At 34.8% G+C, this 19,853-nt stretch overlaps 1 protein-coding gene across 1 annotated transcript; it reads left to right on the forward strand.

Annotated features, from left to right (window-relative positions):
• The first annotated feature begins 890 nt into the window (after positions 1–890).
• LOC147388645 (Insulinase (Peptidase family M16) protein) lies at positions 891–19,075 on the forward strand. The gene is made up of 21 exons (XM_086418238.1): positions 891–1,160; positions 2,923–3,169; positions 3,258–3,383; positions 4,602–4,739; positions 4,847–4,984; positions 5,131–5,388; positions 5,572–5,709; positions 7,528–7,597; positions 7,683–7,896; positions 8,930–9,035; positions 10,754–10,984; positions 11,599–11,763; positions 11,852–12,001; positions 12,086–12,177; positions 12,277–12,358; positions 12,469–12,552; positions 13,012–13,128; positions 13,271–13,381; positions 13,864–13,944; positions 18,105–18,299; positions 18,659–19,075. The coding sequence occupies exons 1-21, from the start codon at positions 952–954 to the stop codon at positions 18,734–18,736; spliced, it is 3,030 nt and encodes a 1,009-aa protein (XP_086274364.1). The 5' UTR covers positions 891–951; the 3' UTR covers positions 18,737–19,075.
• The last annotated feature ends 778 nt before the right edge of the window (positions 19,076–19,853 follow it).

A 19,853-nucleotide genomic window follows, 5' to 3' on the forward strand; every position in this document is an offset into this window, starting at 1 on the left:
GTGAGAATGATCTCCTCATCATAGAGATCATCCTCACAAAAAATCAGCTCATTTCAAAGCTTCTAACCCATATTTTGAAAAATGTTTGACACCAAACTTGGCAAACTTTAGGGTTGCTGAACCGTCCCCTATGTATATATATAATTTTTGGAGTTAGAACTTGAATTAATGACTTTTCTTTTAATATATTAATAATTTATTTTATAAAATCTCATATTTATTGAAAATATATTGTTTCCAAATAGGTTTATAGAATGAAAAATGCTTAAATAACATTAAAATTGACATTTATTCTCACATTACTAATGTGGATGTATGTGCAAAACCCTATATGCTTTTCATCGAGATACGAGTGAAAAGTGTGCATCTCTGCATCAGCAATGTGAGAATACTCCAACACAACTCTCATGGGATATTTACAATCCATAGAATTGAACCAAACCAAATAAAAAATGTGGCTTGAATGGTTTCTATTGGCATTTAAGTTTGAGTTGTGCTACACTGACTTTGTTGGACACTATGTTCAACATTGTGCTCATGTTGTAATGGATAGATAATCATAGATTTCTTTCCTTGAAATATGAGTTAAAAAATCTAATCATGCCACGTCAGTACAATGTGAAATACAGTGTCAAACTATGTCAGTTTAGCGTTTTCTCCTTTAAATTTTGTTCTGATTCTTATTTAGTGGAATCCATCTATGATTTGACCCTAAACTAAAAAAGTTGCACTCTTGTGATTTCTATAATTTCTATAGGGCTAGCATCATCAACTGGATATATAAGACACGTGTCGAACAGAGGAGAAGTCAAGACATAGGGTGAGTATAACTACTTAACACCCTGGTGTACAGGATTTACAATCGAGAAAACAAAAACATTTGTTCCGACTTACTGATTACTTCGAGTTAACCCCATTTTGCTTTTCGAGCATCGAGAGAGAGAGAGAGAGATGGATTTGCTTCCCACAGAGACACCACAAATCGCACAGAGACATGGTTTCAGGTCTCTGAAGCTCGTAAATGTGTCCATGGACGATGTTTTGGAAGAAAACCCAGTTGGAGTAGATTACGGTAGACTCGAAAATGGTCTCCATTACTACGTTCGATCCAATTCAAAGCCTAAAATGCGAGCAGCTCTCTCTCTTGCAGTAAAGGTCGGGTGAGTGTTTCCACTATTTATTATCTTATCGATTATTTATGAGTTTCGTTTGCTTAAATTCACTAACATGTGTTGACTATTGATTGCCATGTAATTAATTCTGTTTTTATTTATTTTTAATTCGTTTCTGATTTTGATGATTTGGGTATTGGGATTTTTCTTTTGAAATAGAGTAATTTTTTTTTTTTTTCATTTGGTGTTTTTAATTGCTTTCTTCAATGGGTTTTGCTAGAAGTAGGTGTTTAATAAACTAATTTTCTACTTGAACGTCAAAAGCTATAACTAGTTTTTTTTTTTTATAAAAAAATTCTGTTTTTATCTAATCTTTATTGAATGGGTTTTTTGAGCATCCATGGTTAGGACATAGGAAGTTCTGTTTCTTGGCTTAAATAAGTAGTTAACCTTAATCTTGTTTTTTCCCCAATATAGATACATTTCAGTTTAGATACATTTGAGTTAGTTTTCTCGTATATGCAATTTGGCCTTCTCTTGTTCTGTCCAAAGTTGCGTCCTTCATTTGGTCGGCTTACCTTGAGAGAATTCTAACTCCGAATAACTTGATTAAGCGTGGTTTCCCAAGTCCAAATTTTTGTTTCCTCTGTAAGATAAATGGTGAAACTAGAAGTCACATTTTATTGCACTGCCCCATCTCTTCCTGTATTTTTTCGTACTTCCTTTCCTGTTTTCAGTTTGATTGGTATATTCCCTAGTATGGTTTTATCTCTTTTCCTCAGGTGGACCCATTACTTAATCTTCAATAGGAAAAGATATTTGTGGACTATCCTTCCCTCTCGGTGTCTCGTGGGTTTGGAAAGAGAGGAACAAAAAGGTATTGTAGGGAGAGGAAAAGATTTCTCAGGAGTTGACTCTGAATATTTTGGGATTACTTTTTCTGTGGAGCAAACTGTGAAAGACTTCGAAAGTTCTTCTTTTGTTGAAGATTTTGTCTTCAAGTGGGATGCGCTTTGTCGTGTTCAGTTCAATCAGGGATTGGTTGTGTTTGGCGTTTGGCTTTTGTATTTCCCCTTTTCTTTTCATTTTTTATTTTCTTGCTGCTCTTGTGTTGGGGCCATCTCGGCCTCTTGCCTTTTAAGTAATTAATATAATATTACACTTACCTCAATAAAATTGATTTTGCTGATTCTAAATTTCAGACAATATGTTGATAATGATGATGAGTAAGTTAAATTGTTGAGAATACTTTATTTACTTTACTTGATAAAAGAACAATCATAAGAAGAAAGCTTGAACAAGCACAGGTGTATACACAGCAAAAACTGTGCAACATGTGCATGTACAAAAGTAAGATCAAAGATGACCTTAATATTACCTATCCGAAAAGGGAAAAAATGAGATGAGAAAGAATGGGTAGCTTGCATGGATCGTAAAAAAGGAGAAGAATGGGTTGCTTGTAGTACAAATGAAGATTATTCTGTTGAGTTTGTCAAGGGAAGAGATAACTAGGAAGCACTGATCAACTGGTTGCTCATCCTTTAATGGGTATTTCACTAACTAGTAATTCCTTGTAAATGACGTTAAGTCAGAATGAAAATTGCAATGATCCATGCCTTTTCATTGTTAACTTTACTTTGTTGCTCTACGTTAAGTTAATCTTAGCTAGTCTTGGGATGGATACAGTTAACTTGAATTCTTGCATGGAATGTATTTGGTTAATTTCAACTGGTTATTTATTTAAATTCTATGTTACGCATTTTTCACTACTTGATGCATTAAGCAAGCCAGCTTATTTATTTCATGGCAGCTCAGTTATGGAAGAGGAGAATGAGCGAGGAGTTGCTCACATTGTTGAGCATCTCGCTTTCAGTGCCACTAAGAAATATACTAATCATGATATCGTTAAGTTTCTGGAAAGCATTGGAGCAGAGTTCGGTGCTTGTCAGAATGCTTCAACATCAGCTGATGAAACCATATATGAGTTACTTGTTCCCGTCGACAAGCCTGAACTGTTATCTCAAGCTTTATCAGTCTTGGCAGAATTTAGCTCTGAGGTAGCAACACTCTTCATTTGTATTTTTAATGATCCACAGATTTTATCAACACTAATTTTTCGCCGGTCTTATTCACCTTATAACGTAGGTAAGAGTTTCATCAGATGATTTGGAAAAGGAAAGGGGTGCTGTTTTGGAAGAATATAGAGCAAGTCGGAATGCTAATGGACGGATGCAGGACGCACACTGGGTTTTGATGATGGAAGGGTCAAAGGTACTCCTTTGTTATGTCTCATAGTTGACTACTCTTACATTCTTTTTGAAGAAAAAGGAAACTTCTCTTATGAGTGCCGGAAACTACTCTTACGTCCTTTTTGAAGAAAACGAAACTTCTTTTATAAGCGGAAGAACATCCTTGTGTAATTTTTTTTTTTAGCCAAACCCAATTTGCATAAATATATGAGAATAAGGCTCATATTTTTATTTTGACACATCCTGACACTTTTTTTTATGAGTATAATTTATTGCAATACCAAGAAGGAATAATTACATGATATAGAACTATAATTGTTTGGTAGTCTTTGCTCTTAAAAATCAATGTATATTTGTTGAATTTTTGGATAGCTTTATGATATATCCATATGGTTTATTTTACTTCTCATATATTTCTTTCCTATAAATAACAAGCATCCTAGTTGTGCTTCATGATTCTTTGGTGTGCACTGTCAGGGAAGAACAACATATATCCATATAATACGTAATCTGTTCCATCAGTTCACTTTGCTGTTTGTACAATGCACATCAATGTTCTTTGGCTGCATTCATTTTCTGAGTTAATCAGAATATTTAGTGGCAGGTCATTATGCTTGCTGATATCTTGCACTTGATAATATTTCGACAACAGTAAGCCAAATAACCCATGCATGATGGTCTTGTCCTTTGAAGAAAAAAAAAACATTTATTTCTTTTCTCATATTCTGAAAATAATTGGGCATTTCTTAATTTTTTTCTTACATTGAATTTAACCATACTAGAAGTGGCATGTGTAAATGCATGTGTATCAAAAGGGATTATTTGTAATTAAAAATATTGATTAAAGGGTTTTTTAAAGATTACATATTAAAAAGGATACGTTTGTAATTTTGAAAACTAAGCAACGTGATTATACAGTCGTGGGTTGCAATTTTTTTTGGTTTTTTACCAATATGACCCCAAATTTTTAAATATAAAAGCGGGGGCATTTAAGGGCTTATGGCCACTCAAATTTTGGTGCTGTACGACTTCTACTCCTTCTCTCATTAATATAATAGTGAAGATGATGTAGCACACCTTTGATTGAATCATTAGTTGTCTTTCTCATTTCTCAAAAGCATTGAATTTAACCATACGATATAGCACACCTTTGCTTGAATCACTAGTTGTCTTTCTCTCTTTAGAGTGGTTTCCATTTTGTCTCATGGTATCCTATTAAAAGTTTGCTAGTTGGTTGCAGTATGCTGAGCGTTTACCAATTGGACTAGAAAAAGTGATACGGACAGTTTCTCCAGAAATTGTCAAGCAATTCTATCAGAAGTGGTACCATCTACACAATATGGCAGTAGTTGCTGTTGGGGATTTTTTGGATACTCAGGTTTACAATTATTATATTTAGATCTAATTCTCAACATCTCAGGTGTAATGTTTTCTTCATTTTTTTAACTGATTTGATGCGCTAAACAATTCTGATCTTTATTGCAGAGTGTAGTTGAATTGATAAGGATGCATTTTGGGCAGAAAGTTTCTCCATCTGGCCCTCCTCCAATTGTACAAGACTTCTCTGTTCCATCCCATCACGAGCCACGGTTTTCATGTTTCGTTGAATCTGAAGCTGGTGGGGTCAGTAATCCTGGGATATATAATCTGCTTATACATGTCTCTGTGTGCGTCAATGCAGTCTCATCTTAATACACGCGCACAAAAAATTAAACATAGCATGGAGAACATCAGTTTTTTAATTGTTCTCTTGGATTTGCCCATTACAGTCTGCAGTGATGATTAGCTGTAAGATGGATGCGGGTGAGCTGAAGACGGTGAAAGACTACAGGGATTCATTAGCAGAATCAATGTTTCATTGTGCTCTAAACCAGAGGTACTTCAAAATATCTCGTAGAAAAGATCCACAGTATTTCTCATGCTCGTCCGCTGCAGATGTTTTTGTTCGTCCTGTGAAGGCTTATATGATGACTGCAACTTGTAAAGAGAAGGGAACTGTTGAAGCACTAGAGTCAATGCTCATGGAGGTATGCTTTTCATCTTGTTATGCTATATTTTATTTTATGGGTAAGCTGGACTTGAAGCCAAGACTTCAAAGTTATTTTGCAATGTGTCAAACCTGCTGAGCTGTGGGTTTGTCTCCTTATGTTAATTCTTTTCTTGATATGTTGACTCTTATTCTTTTATTTCACTGATGCTTTAATTTACAGATTGCTAGGGTTCGACTTCATGGGTTTTCAGAGCGTGAGGTATCAATTGTTCGGGCATTATTAATGTCAGAGATTGAATCTGCCTACTTGGAGCGTGACCAAATGCAATCGACAAGCTTGCGAGACGAATATTTGCAAGTACTTCCTATTTTATTATTATTATTTTTATTATATTTTTAATATACATTTTCTCATTCGAATTTTGACAAGTGCAATCCTTTATGTTCTTTTTTTTTTTGATAAATGAATTTTTTTATTTAAAGGAAGACGAGATGACCTCTATAGAGAGAGTAAAGATCCTTTAAAAAAGCACCTCTAAACTCCTTGAACAGATTACACCACTAGAGCACAAAACCCAAAATACTAATGATGACCACATGCAGAATTGCTCATTCCCATCAAAGATCCTACCATTCCTCTCCTTCTATAGGCCCCAATAACCTACAAGAGAAATAAGCTTCCATAAAATCCTCTCCCTATCAATCACAATAGTGGACCTCCAATTTTGAAATAATTGAATCACTGATTTAGGAAAGCACCAAGAGGTTTGAAAAAAGCCAAAATGAATTAGGAGATGATTCATAGTTTCCCACTAGATTTTGACGTAGGGTAGAACACACAAACCTAGAGTTTATGTTAGAAATCTGGTTGTAGGGTGAAATCCCAATAACTAAGAGTAATGAAGAATCTCTATGTTGAGCAAACCAGACTAGAAACTTCAATCTAGCTATCAATCGTAAACGCTAAAATTAAGAACCAATATCGGGTTCTTATGCTAAAAAAGAACAAAGAAAGGGAAGAAAAGTCTTTTTTTCTTCTTTTATTAATCAATCTTCAAAAAAACTAACTTGCTGAATTTGTTTATGGGAGCTCGTTATATAAATAACTCCTTCACAACAATATAGACATTTTCTAAAATACTAAAAAGTAACTTCCTAATCTATCTATAACATATTACTAACCTTCCAATTCTATTAGAACTCAATTTGGACATCCAAAACGACTTTTAATTATAACTTAAATAATAACTATAGAAACTAACTAGGACTACTTAAGCAACTTAAAAAATAGAAACTCAATAAAAGAAAGAGTCCTAAGAGAAATTGGACTAGGTCTTGTGGATTGGTCAAAGATTGGATTTAGTTGACTCAGTCAATGTTGCTGATTTTTGTCTTTAACGCATTTTAACTTGATCATAGGCATTGAGATAAGTGTCAACAAGTCTATCTACATCAGATTTACACGTAAAAAAATTAATAGAGGGTAATGCCCCTGAATCTAAGGTGCTTTGAGGTTAAGAGTTGGTTCAATGTTGCAGTCCAAACAAAAAAGATCACTTTTGATGGAATTTTAGAGGTCCAAATTGCCAAAGAAGAAAAATTAGGATCATCACACCCGTCATTGGTAATGGGATTCAACAGAAAACCTTCTAACCCAGCTACATGCACATATCCTTTGTTTCTTTTCCTGATAAGCACAAGGATTGGTGGATAAAAGATTGACAAGAGTAGCTACTTCCTAAATTTAGTAGTCGTTAAAGCTTTTCCTAAACTCTTGTGTTGAACTCTTGGAAGCTTTACATTCAACAAACTTAGGTGATCGCAAAGGGGATGATTTATAATTTACAAATTGGGACCCCCTGGCCTTATATAGACTTGAGGAGGTGCAATGGACAACGTGGATCCATCCGCATGGCAACGATCCAATAGCTACAATAATACTTTGAAATTTTCTACAACGCTAGAACTATCCTAAGACATATCGAGGACATCCTGGAACGGGGAAACCTTGTGGTAGGAACGTTAAACAATTGCTTTACCTCTTAAAAAAATGTATTAGGAAAGTTAAGAAGCCGCTTTTGTGGTTTTGGACGCATTCATTTCCTTGCAATTAGGTTGTTACATGGATGTTTAAGTTTTCATATCATGCTGATCTATTTAATGTTTGATTTCGCAGCATTTTCTTCGCAATGAACCTGTTGTTGGGGTTGAGTTCGAGGCAAAGCTTCAAAAGACTATATTACCTCGTGAGTTTGATTTTATAGTGAGTATCTTTTTATGGATCTCATTTATTCATATAGAAATTGTTCTTGACATTTTGTTTTTCAATAGAAATCTTGGCAGCGGAGGTATCTAAGTTTGCTGAGAACTTCCGCACATCATGCAGCTGTGTCATTAAGATGGTCGAACCCCGTCCTCATGCAACAATAGATGATCTGAAAACTGCTATGCTGAAGGTCAACTCTTTAGAGGAAGAAAGAAGTATTTCTCCTTGGGATGATGAGCACATCCCTGAAGAAATTGTCAGCACAATGCCAGATCCAGGGTAAACTTGCTGTAATTTAGGATCATCTGATGCTTATTATTTATCTCTTTAAGATTCCATTTATTTTGTGGATTATGGTGCTGGAAAGACATGTTTGTGTGCCTTGGAGAGGTGGTTGTCTAAACTCCAAACCAATTAGCAGATAATGACTAATGAGTTACCGTTACTTTTTCAAGTCTCAGTGGAGTGATGTAGTTATTCAGATGCACTATCTACTTTTAATTCCATGAATCACATATTTGGCGCCCAGTTGTTTTCGGATTTTTGAGGGGGTGGTTTATCCATTACTTGTGCAATACTGACTTCTTTGTTTTCAAATAATTATTGTCTATTCCCAACTAGCTTCCCTTTATGACCATTTTTGCATAATCTCTCTTTTACACATTATTTATTATAAAAAAAATGTCCCATTTTCTGGGAATCTCGATTATCCTCAGAATTTAGATAAATGGGACAATGAATAGTGCTTCGATGATGATAATGGTATATGGGACAAAAAAGACGACTGCACCAGCTAATCTACACCTCTAAAAGACCTTTTTTTTTTGCTTATCGTGGGTATCCCCACCCTTAGGGGAGACTAATCCCACAGTCACTCGCACCGCCCCATCAGAAAGTCCTATGTTCAACTGGTTGAGTCGAGGGTCAACCGGACCTTGGAGGGTGGCCCCATGGAATGCATTGCTTCGTGGGGTTTCAAACACTTGACCTACCCTTCTTAAGGAGCTTATCAAGGCTCGGCTTGCCACTAGGCCAACCCCTCGGGATTCTAAAGAACCTTATTTATAAACGTCCTCCTTTGCTAAGAGACAACATTGTCATTATCTCATCTTGGAAAGATGAACTAGATGTTCTTAATTGATACCAAATCTTGGTTTCTTTAATAATATGGGATAGTCACTACATTGCCCAACTTCTTTATGGGTGCTCAACTAATAATGTTGTCATCTTCTATTGAAATATTCCCTATGCATCCCATTGTGATTGATGATGATATATCTAATGTTTTTTCCAAATTGTTTTTCTTTTCAAGGAACATTGTGGAACAAACAGAATTTCCTAGTGTTGGGGTCACTGAGTTACTTCTTTCTAATGGCATGAGAGTGTGCTATAAGCGCACGGACTTCCTTGATGATCAGGTACTAGCTTTATGATTTTGGAAAGTGAAAAGATAAACTCTTATTTGTTCATTTGGTAAATTCAGAATAATTTTTGGAACATAAGAGAATAAGTGGAGCTCCATGTCATGTAGCCTACTTGCAAAAGTCGATCATTTTTGGATGTTTAAAATATTGGCATTTAATCTCTGGTTTAATGTTTTATCAGAATCCCTAGCCCAGTAGCATGTTATTTAATTGTTTGTGGATCTTTGTGACATAATTGAATTGATATGTTTTAAAAATCGTTTTTGAAGCTACTTATATGGATAGCTTCATCATAACTATGGTTTAAAATATTGTAATGTTTTGTATGAAACATTCCGATTTTTCAGCAACTTGAGACGAAACACAATGGAATACGAAATATAGATTGTTTTGATTATTTTTTTCTGCCAAAAAAAAACAAAGAATGAGAAGGGAGAGGGAAGAAGAAGGAAAGAAGAAAGGAGAAGAAGAAGAAGAAGAAGAGAGAGAGAGTTAAAGGTGGAGGCCGTGGCTGCTGCTGTTGCGTCTTCACCTTCTTCCCCTTTATTTTCTGAAGGAGCTAGGGTTTTTTTATATCTAAGTTATGCCCTTGACCTTGGTCTTCTCTATAAGATTTGGCTATTTAAATAAAGCGACCCTCTAGACTGGGTTACTTAAATAAAAACCCCTCATTTTATAACTATTTCAATCACCCAATATTTTTTAAATTGATTACATGCCCTTTGACCACAGTCTTCTGTAAAAGACTTCTTTTAAAATTCAAAATAAATGTATTGAAAGTTTCGGGAATGTTTCGGTTTTTGAAAAAATTGAAACATTACATCAAAACGAGATTTTAAACCATGATCATAACAACATAAAAACCTTCAAAAATACTAAAAAGTAACTTTCCTAATCTATTTATAACATAATAACAACTTTGTAAATCTATTATAACTCAATTTGGACACTGCTAAGTACTTTTAATTATAGTTTAAATAATAAAAACGAATTTAGACAAAATAGAAACTTGAAAACAAATTAGAAACTAATAAGGAATATTACTCTTAAAGCAATTATGAAGTAGAAATCCTACTAAACTAGAAAATAGAAACAAATCATACTAAAATTAGGAAACTACTCAAGACTCTCTAACTAGAATTGTAGTTGTCCTACATCAAGAGAGATATTGCTCCTAGGATCCATTGATATTAATTGTTTATAAAGTGATGATTAACAGATCTATTTTATGTCTGGCTGCTCTCTTGCCATGTGGAATACTTCAGTTGCCAAAATTTTGTAAGAGACAACATTGTCTTTCCTTCTCCCCTAAAAAAGTACGACACATTTCAAATAAAATGTAACAAATCTTTTCAATTAGAACAATGCAAACCAAATATCAGAGCAAGGTGGAAAACAAAGCCATTACAGTCCTCTATCACTTGCCTTACAAAAAGACCAGTATATTTCTATTTGTCAGGGGATCCGCTATTTTGTGGCCTTTGCCCATATGCAAAATTGGCTAACCAGATAAAAGGAATCAGTTATGATGTCAGGGTTTGTGGTTAACACTCAAAATATCCAATAGTCATGTACTTGACATAATTTGAATAAATTTCAATCATGAGGAAGGTCAATTTTTTTTCATTTTTTAAAAGCTGTTTTTAGTATATTTAGTGAGCATTTGTTTCAGGTGCAACTTGTTTTTCTTATTCATACTTTATCTTCAACAGGTGCTTTTCACTGGGTTCTCTTATGGAGGGTTATCTGAACTTCCAGAAACTGAGTATTTTTCATGCTCAATGGGCTCAACTATTGCTGGAGAGATTGGTGTGTTTGGTTATAAACCTTCTGTGCTCATGGATATGCTTGCTGGTAAGAGAGCTGAAGTTGGTACTAAAGTTGGAGCATACATGAGAACCTTTTCTGGTGATTGCTCACCTGACCTGGAAACTGCCTTGCAGGTTTGTTTTATTAGATGAACCATTCTCTCTATCTCTCTCTCTCAAATGTTTACATCATCATCAAAGCCTTATCACTAGTATATGGGAAATATTTACATGTATCGGTTCTACAAGAAGCTTTCATTATTTATCCTTTTTGATCTGGTGTGGTTGAATAGGTATGCATCAATTGTTTTTATTTATTTATTTAGGCAATTTACTCTGATAATCAAAGTTAATACAAAAAATTAGTTAAGTCCACTTGATGCCATTTATATGCAATTTATGGTACGTATCACAGTACTTGAACAAACAAGATGGTAATAAAACATCTAAACAACATTAGATGACCAAAGAAACTCTTATTCGAATGGGTGTGTGAGATATGACACACATGAACTTTCATGCAAGTTTCTCTGAAGCTGAGGTGGGTTTCCAATGCATCATGATTTTATTGCATAATAAATAAATTTGTATCCTATTCCACTATCCATATAGAGCCTTGCAACATGTAATGATGGTGTTTTTGAATTTGTTATTTTGTATGCATTATTCTTTACTTTGAGATTTAGTCTTAAATGATTGCTGTTTAAAATATTTATTGAACTTATTTTTTATTGTATGGGGATCTGCAGCTTGTCTATCAACTATTCACAACGAATGTAGTACCTGGTGAAGAAGAAGTGAAAATAGTGATGGAAATGGCCGAAGAAGCAATTCGTGCTCAAGAGAGGGACCCATACACTGCATTTGCAAATCGTGTTAGGGAGCTTAACTATGGGAACTCTTATTTTTTTAAGGTATGTTTGGTCTGAGGGTTCTGCAAAGTAATTCTTTTATATTCGGCTTTGTTTTGCTTATTTCTTAGTGGTTCTTGTCCTGATGCAGCCGATTAGAATTAGTGACCTACAAAAGGTTGACCCAAGAAAAGCTTGTGAATATTTCAATAGTTGTTTCAAGGATCCGTCTACCTTCACCGTCGTGATTGTTGGAAATCTTGACCCAGCGGTGGCACTTCCTTCAATTTTGCAGTATTTGGTAAGATCTACCTCTCTCATAAGCTGTTTAGGTTTTCAGACATTCCAATTAATATGTTGACTTGGTTATTGTTTCTTAATTTAGGGTGGAATACCGAAGCCTCCTGAGCCAATCTTACATTTCAATCGCGATGACCTAAACGGTTTACCTTTCACTTTTCCTGAAACCAAAATTCGGTACATACACGTTTACATTTCTATTTGGTATTGTATTGATGATAATCCTCGAGATTGTGTTGACTTAAAAAAAATAATCTGTGACTGTTGTGCTTGTAGAGAAGAAGTTCGCAGCCCCATGGTGGAAGCACAATGTTCTGTCCAGCTAGCTTTTCCCGTGGAGCTAAAGAATGAATCTATGGTGTGTGTAACTGTTTTATGATATGTTTGAAGTGGTTTTTCATGAGTCCAAATGTTACATTCATCATATTGAAGAATTATTTGTTGTTTTATCTGAATTCTATATTCAAGATGGAAGAGATTCACTTTGTTGGGTTCCTAAGCAAGCTTTTGGAAACAAAAATTATGCAAGTTCTCCGGTTCAAGCATGGGCAGGTACTTTTGGAGAGCTGCTATTGGCACCCTAACTTTTACTTATTACACCCCAATTTCTTAAATTATTTATCACCCCAATTAAAGATTAAAACACACTCTTCAAACATTACAGAGGTTTGACTCTAATTATAATCTCAACATTATAACACTTGTTCAAACAATTTCAGTAGTTGTTTACAATTATGATTAGGCTTGTATAAAATCCTAAACCCAAAATAGAAATATAGGGAAAAAAAAAAAAGTAAAAAGAGAGCTTTTATCGGCACCCCAACTTTTACTTATTCTCAACCATTCACTTATTTTCTTTATTTTTAATCGGGGTGTAATAAGTAATAATTGGGGTGCTAATAGCAGCTCTCTACTTATGTCAAAGTTCTTTGGCAGTTGACTGTTGAGAATGTTTGTGAGACTCGCATTGTTCTTTAGCCTAACTATTTCTTGATTACAATTATGTCTCAGATCTACTCTGTGGGTGTTTCTGTGTTCCTTGGTGGTAACAAACCTTCAAGAACCGGTGATGTGCGTGGTGATATTAGTGTTAATTTTTCTTGTGATCCAGATATCTCGTGGAAGCTGGTGGGTCTTTAGCAAAAACATATAAGCATGTGCTGATGTACTCATGAATGCTTGTCATTTCCTTTATGTTATTTTTGATTAACTAATTTCTATTTGGTAGACTATCAACAGCACTTCTTTACCCATTTAGAGTTCTCTGCAGGTTGACCTTGTCTTGGATGAAATATTGCGGGTTCAGAAGGAAGGCCCTTCAGATGAGGATGTTTCAACTATCCTTGAAATTGAGCAACGAGCCCATGAAAATGGATTGCAGGTCAATTCCATTAATATAATTATTGTTTTGGATATTAGACAGATTACTTTGCAGATCACAAGTCGTCAGTTGCAACCCCCTTAAAAAAAATTTCTTTTTTTCTCTCTCAAAATTTTCATCCCCTAATAGTTGTACCTCACGCGAACCCCTAGGCTTCCCATCATTTGTTCAACTCTCCTGTCTTTAACAGAGATAACTTCACCAGGGTGTCTGCTACCAAGTGAAGCAAGCTCAGGGACTTTCCTACTCTTGTGATCTAGGGACTAAGTGATACCGTGGATCCTCCGTCTCCTCACAATTGAAGATCTTCAAATCTTAGGGAGTGCAATAGGGATTTTTTTAGTGATGGGGTGCAATTGGTGCCACATGATCTGCAAGTAGTTGGTCCTTTTGGATATACATATTTTTCTGTTTCGTTCACCATGTTGTAGGTTCAATACTTCAAAACGCACCTCAGTCCTGATAAATCTGTGCTTGTGTAGGAAAACTACTACTGGCTGGATCGGATTCTCCGCAGCTACCAGTCTCGGGCATATTTTGGTGATGTCAGTGTTTCTTTTGAGGTTGGTACCTAAAATTATGCTTTTCTGCTTCACCTAGAGCATTTTGTTTCAATTTTCCCGTGTGTTCTCTGTTGATTAAATTGTTAGTTTGTATCAGAAACATATCTTCTAGCCAATATGTAAAACCATTGTTTTTGGGGGTCACAAGGCACATAGATATTCATGGGTGAAATTAATTTTAGCTATTTCTATAAGCCTTGAAGGCTTGTTTGGGCTGAAACCGTTTGAAGTGAATGCATATTTCTTCTTCTCACTCTTAATATTCTAATACAAGAACATTGAAATGTGAGGATTGTGTTTTCTCTTGTTATAAAAATTGCCCCACTCAATCATTTTGAGTAAAACAAGAGTAGAAAAAAAATGTTCTTGGAGAATTATAAGGAAAAACTAATACACATAAAAAAAACTTGGTGGCGAAATGATGAGGTTTAGAAGGTCATTAGCGTAAAGGGTTCATTACAAGTCTTGGCAAATGACTAGAAATGAAGAAAGCTTAAAAATAAAAAATAAAGATGCTAAAAGAAGTTAGAGAATGGTAATTGAAGCTAAACAATGCATATGATGATCTATGTAGTAGGTTGAGGAAAAAGATGGTCAGAAAGATATATATAAGCTGATAAAATTTGAGAGAAGTGAATCAAGTACTTAGATCATGTTAGATGCATTAAGGGGACAATGAGATAAAGAAAGTGCCAATTTGGTCAGTTGGTAAAGTTGCAAGTTGCGAAACCACAAAGCAGGCATCAAAACTTAGCCGTCACCCTCTTACTCATCGAAAAAAGGGTGAAAATTGTAACGGAGAGCTAGTATGAAAACTCTGCTGTCACCCTCTTACCCATCAAAAGAAGGAAGACAATGAGATAGCCTTGGTACAGGGTGGAGAGATTAAGGGAAGTTGGTGGGTTATTTTCATAAACTATTGTATAAAGACTACACAAAAGGCTTATTAACTCGGAGGAGATATTTGGAAAACCATAGAGCATACATCATTTAGTAGAATTAGGATATCGTAAGTGAAAGCAACTCTAAAATGGAGGAAGTCAGGTAGGATTTCAGCAACCAAAATCTAACTGGCATATTTGGCTAGACCGTGAATCTGATGGTGTAGTAACATTTATATAATGAAAGTGGGCAATCGAACCTCCCTTAAAAGGTATTCCAATGGATAATGCCATCGTCCGATTAATCTGCAAAACACTGAAATCAGCCTTCGGTTTGTCCTTCTGGAGTCAACCTCTGGTTTGGCTCTATTAGAGTATCCTTTTAGAAAAAAGGAGTTTAAGGGACTCCTTCGAAATTGATGAGAATTCCATCTAACATCATAAGGCTTTAGGACCAGGTCTACTAATAGAGTATGAACATTTTGTTTTGCTCAGTAGAGTATGAACATACATGGGAAATATTTGTTGTCTTGGTTAACTGAATTGTTCACTAATTTTTAACACTAGGACAAGGTTATCAAAAGCACTACGCACACCTAGGCAATTGGGTGAAGGGAGGGGGTCGCCTCACCTAGGTGCACCTTTTGGTTGGCTAGGCTTGTATATGATATATATACCTGATACCTCCATATTTTATTATAATCTAACATAATGTTAAAAGAATATTTTTGGCATACTTTGATAACTGTGAATTGTTCTATTTTATAGTTGGGTTTTAGTGTTTTAAGAATTTTTTTTGTACTTTAACTTCTAAAGATAAATAGTAAAGACTGAAATTGTCAAAATCGTAGAAGATATTTGTAACTGATTTCATTTTTTACCTTTTGAGTGTTCGATGTTACAGAAGGTGGTGGAAAAGATAAGAAAATGGCCAAGATATCCTTAATTGGGTGTGACAAATTTGACTGTAAAATAGAAGAAACAAAATAATAGGAGAACTAGAACGGTTTAGATGAACTTTGTGTTTTTCTTTAAAAAGTAATCCATATAAAATCAAGGATTTTAGGGTGTTTTGATTTTCCAAAGGGATTGTACAAGCGTTTGTTTCTTGTTTTTAGGTTTATATTGCTAATCCTAACGAGAAAAAAAAATGATGTGTTTGTAGGGGTAGTCGAGGCATCGTCTTTCCTAGCCAATGCCCTCGCCTTTTGGTGCCGCCTAGAGAAAGAGAGTTTATTTGGCCTCGTCAATGTTAAATAACATATGCTGCAAGAAAAATATTTTGAAAAAAAATATGCAGAAAATATACCATCACATATTAGCAAATAGCATAATTTGGGGTATGCGACTGTAGCTTATGCAATTTTCACTTTGAAAGTAGCACATGCGACTGCATTTGACAACACCGGGCCTCTCATCGCAATGCCTAGTGCCTAGGAGAGTGCCTTTTGCACCTTTGATAACACTGCACTACGAAGAGAACTAAATAGAGATTAGGTACTGTACTACCTATATATAGGAACGAAGAAACCGAGAGCTTTGACCAATTGCCTGGGCATCAAATATATTAGTCACCCTATGAAACTATGGGAAAGAATGATATGAAAAAAAAAAAAAAAAATGAAGACGAGAATGATGGAAAAGCTTAGAGAAAAGAAGAAGAGAATCTGTATGATTTTTATGGACTTAGAGAAAGCTAGTGGATGTATTGAATAACTAAGTTGGTGTACAATAGGATCAGTCTTAAGTTTGTACATATTTGATCTAGTTATGGTTATAGATGAATAAATTATTCATTTTGAAGAGGAGGTCCTTTGGCATATGTTATTTACTAATGATGTTAGTTCGAGATATCAGATATGGGGTTAATATAAAACTAGAATTCTGGATAGTAGCTTTTTCGTTGAAGGGTTGTAGAGTAAGTCTGACCAAGATAGAATATATGACTTTAGCAACGATATACATAGAGAGGATGCACTAATAAAATTGATGGCTACAAATATCCCAAACAGCTATTTCTCTCTCTTGGGTCTGTTAAGATTGGCGGGATTGAAATGTCATCCAGAAAATTAGAGTTCGATGATTAGAGTGGTGGTGGTGTGGAGCTTTGTGTGACCAATGCATTCCAATCGAATTAAAAGGAAAATTGTATAGGATGATAGTAGGACCAGCTATGCTTTATTGAGTTGAATTTTGGGCAATCAAGAAACAGCTTTTTCACAGATTGAGCGTGACAGAGATGGGGATGTTAAGATGGATGAGTGGAATAGTGTGACTAGAAAAGATAAAATCATAAATGACATGAAGATGTGTAGTAGCCTCAGTAAGTGACAAACGTAAGGAAAGTTGATTTTGCAATGTTTTAGTGACAATCCTAGTTAGAATGAACGTTTAGTTTGAAGGTTCTAAAAGAAGTCAATTAGGAAAAACAGATTTGTATTGAGTTAATGAGGGCAGATTTGAAGACCCTTTAATTAATGGGATTTGGATAGAAGGGAATTTAAGGGAACAAGCTTTGTTCAGTTGACCCGAGATACTTGGCTTTGATGATGATACGGAAATTTGTTACCATGTTGATTGTTGAGTTACGGGAATTGGAATATATATTTTATAGCGCTGCACTTGCTCCTTGTCTTTCTTTCATTTGTATCCAACTATATTCTTATCATACCTGTTCATTTATAGGCTTTGCTTCTTGTTTTGTTAGTTTAGAAGCCGTGCCTTCGAATATATTCAAGTTATTCTCTCCTGAAGGCATCCTACACTTATACCTCTCTTCAAAATCAGATGAGACTAGACTATTTATGTTAAGAGAGCTGCTATTGGCACCCCAACTTTTACTTATTTTACCCCAATTTAAAATAAAGAAAATAAGTAAATGGTTGAGAATTAGTAAAAGTTGGGGTGCCAATAGAAGCTCTCTCGTTTTTTTGCTAGATTTCTATTTCTTGGGTTTAAGATTTTATAGGAGCCTAATAGTAATTGTAAACAACTACTGAAATTGTTTGAACAAAGTGTTGTAATGTTTTGTTATATTGAGTTGATAATTTGGGCCAAACCTTTGTAATGTTTGAATGGCGTGTTTTAATCTTTAATTGGGGGGTGATATATAATTTTAGATTTTGGGGTGTAATAAGTAAAAGTTGGGGTGCCAATACGAACTGTCTATGTAAATTGTATTAAAATATATGTATATTCTTCATGGAGATGCTAACACATCAAATATGTGAAGCATTTTATCATTAGCTATCTAATTATTTTTTTTTTTCCTGTATACAGATTCAAGATGAAGGGCGCACTAAAGTAAGAGAATCTTTAAGACCTCTAACGGCACAATTAGCACTACAAAGACTACTGCCTTTTCCATGCAAGGAACGTTACAGTGTAGTGATTCTAATGCCTCAGAAATCTCGCTTGATGATGCTCAAGTCATTCTTCCCATATACAACGAACGGATATGGTAGAAGTGCCAAGGTTAGTCAGTGATTTTCATTTTATCTTTTAGTACAAAAATATAAAAAAAGAAGATTGTGGGCACTTTTTCTTGGATTACTTAATCCTATTTGGTTACCACAAAAGAAAAACAAAATCCTCTGTAATCAGTCTCTAGTATCCACCTGGCGAATAATGGCGACCTGTTTCGAGATCGTTTCCATGTAATTGTGTATGTTAGATAGAAAATATTTCATTACTTATCAAAAGAAAAGGGTAAATGAGACCAAAATAGATTATTTAGCTTCATATATTCTTTCCTGTTCTGTTGGCACAAAATGTTAGTTTTTCATTGTTTCTGTCTGCAAAAAAATATTAGTTTTTCATCTGGATTTTGGCAGATTTTGGTGGCAGTGGCAGGTGCAGTGGTTTTGGCCCTTAGCTTGCGGAGGTACTCAAGGAGTACTTTGAAATATTAGTTGAAGATGGCTTAAGCAGAAGCCCATACAAGGGGCCATTGAAGATCACCAGCAAGAACTATAGAGGTAACTGATTCTTGTTGAGTGAAGGAAATCGAAAACGCATAATGATCCCAAAAGTGGAGTCCTCGAAGAATGATTTCGCCAACGGATTGAGTCATCCCTCTTTTTTTTTTAATCATGGAAAATATGTATATTTCCAGATAACAGATGAACCCTTCGAGGGTTTCCCAATCTGAGTGATTATTAGACTCATTTCACCCTGTAGCATGCTCTCAATTTTATTTTTTTCATACCAGACTTTTGAGAATATAATCAGTTTAATAGCTGTTGACGTCACTGTCGCAAATTTCACCAATTTTTTTGGGAAATTAGGAAAAAATCATTAAGGAATACCCAAATTAATTAAAAAATCATTAAGGAATACCCAAATTAATTAATCTATAATTCCCCAGACTATTTACCAAACCGTTGAATTGAAAAAAAAAAATAAATAAAAAAATTTGATGAATTGAATTAGTCATAACCTCTTATCTTTCAAAATTGTAATTTTGTATTGCGTTAACTCTTGAAATCTTAATTCTGTAATGCTCGAATTTTATTAATTGAAATATCATTTTTCCAACAACAATTTTCGAATTAAACCAAAATGATCCTATCAAAATAATTGCTGAAACAGAAACACTGAAACGTCTTGAGTGGGTGCGAGATCTTAACAGTTCAATCTGATAGATCCTTATAATCCAAATATGGCCCCACCATTGATGGTAGGATTGATGGTGGTTGCTCCCCCTAATCCCATGGTAAGTTGTTGATGTTCGCTCGTAATGAAATTCTTAAATTGTATAAAAATAAAATAGTTAAAATGTTTAAAATACAAAAAAGTTGTCTGTCAATGTGGATCACAAGGGCACCCTGATTTGAGAATATGACATTCTCAATTAAGGTTCTCTTGATACCCACCCAGATTTCTTATGTGGACTAACCACTTTTCTTGCTATGTGGAATGTGATGCGGACAACACAACCTTCATGATTGGCCATGAAAAAAAAAGTGTATTTTATTTATTTAAATTGAAAAAGAGAAATAAATCACTATTGGCTGCCATATGGCACAG

This window comes from Akebia trifoliata, chromosome 12 (genome assembly GCF_017979445.1).
Source record: "Akebia trifoliata isolate Shusen 1 chromosome 12, ASM1797944v1, whole genome shotgun sequence".
In the NCBI taxonomy this organism is placed as follows: Eukaryota; Viridiplantae; Streptophyta; class Magnoliopsida; order Ranunculales; family Lardizabalaceae; genus Akebia; species Akebia trifoliata.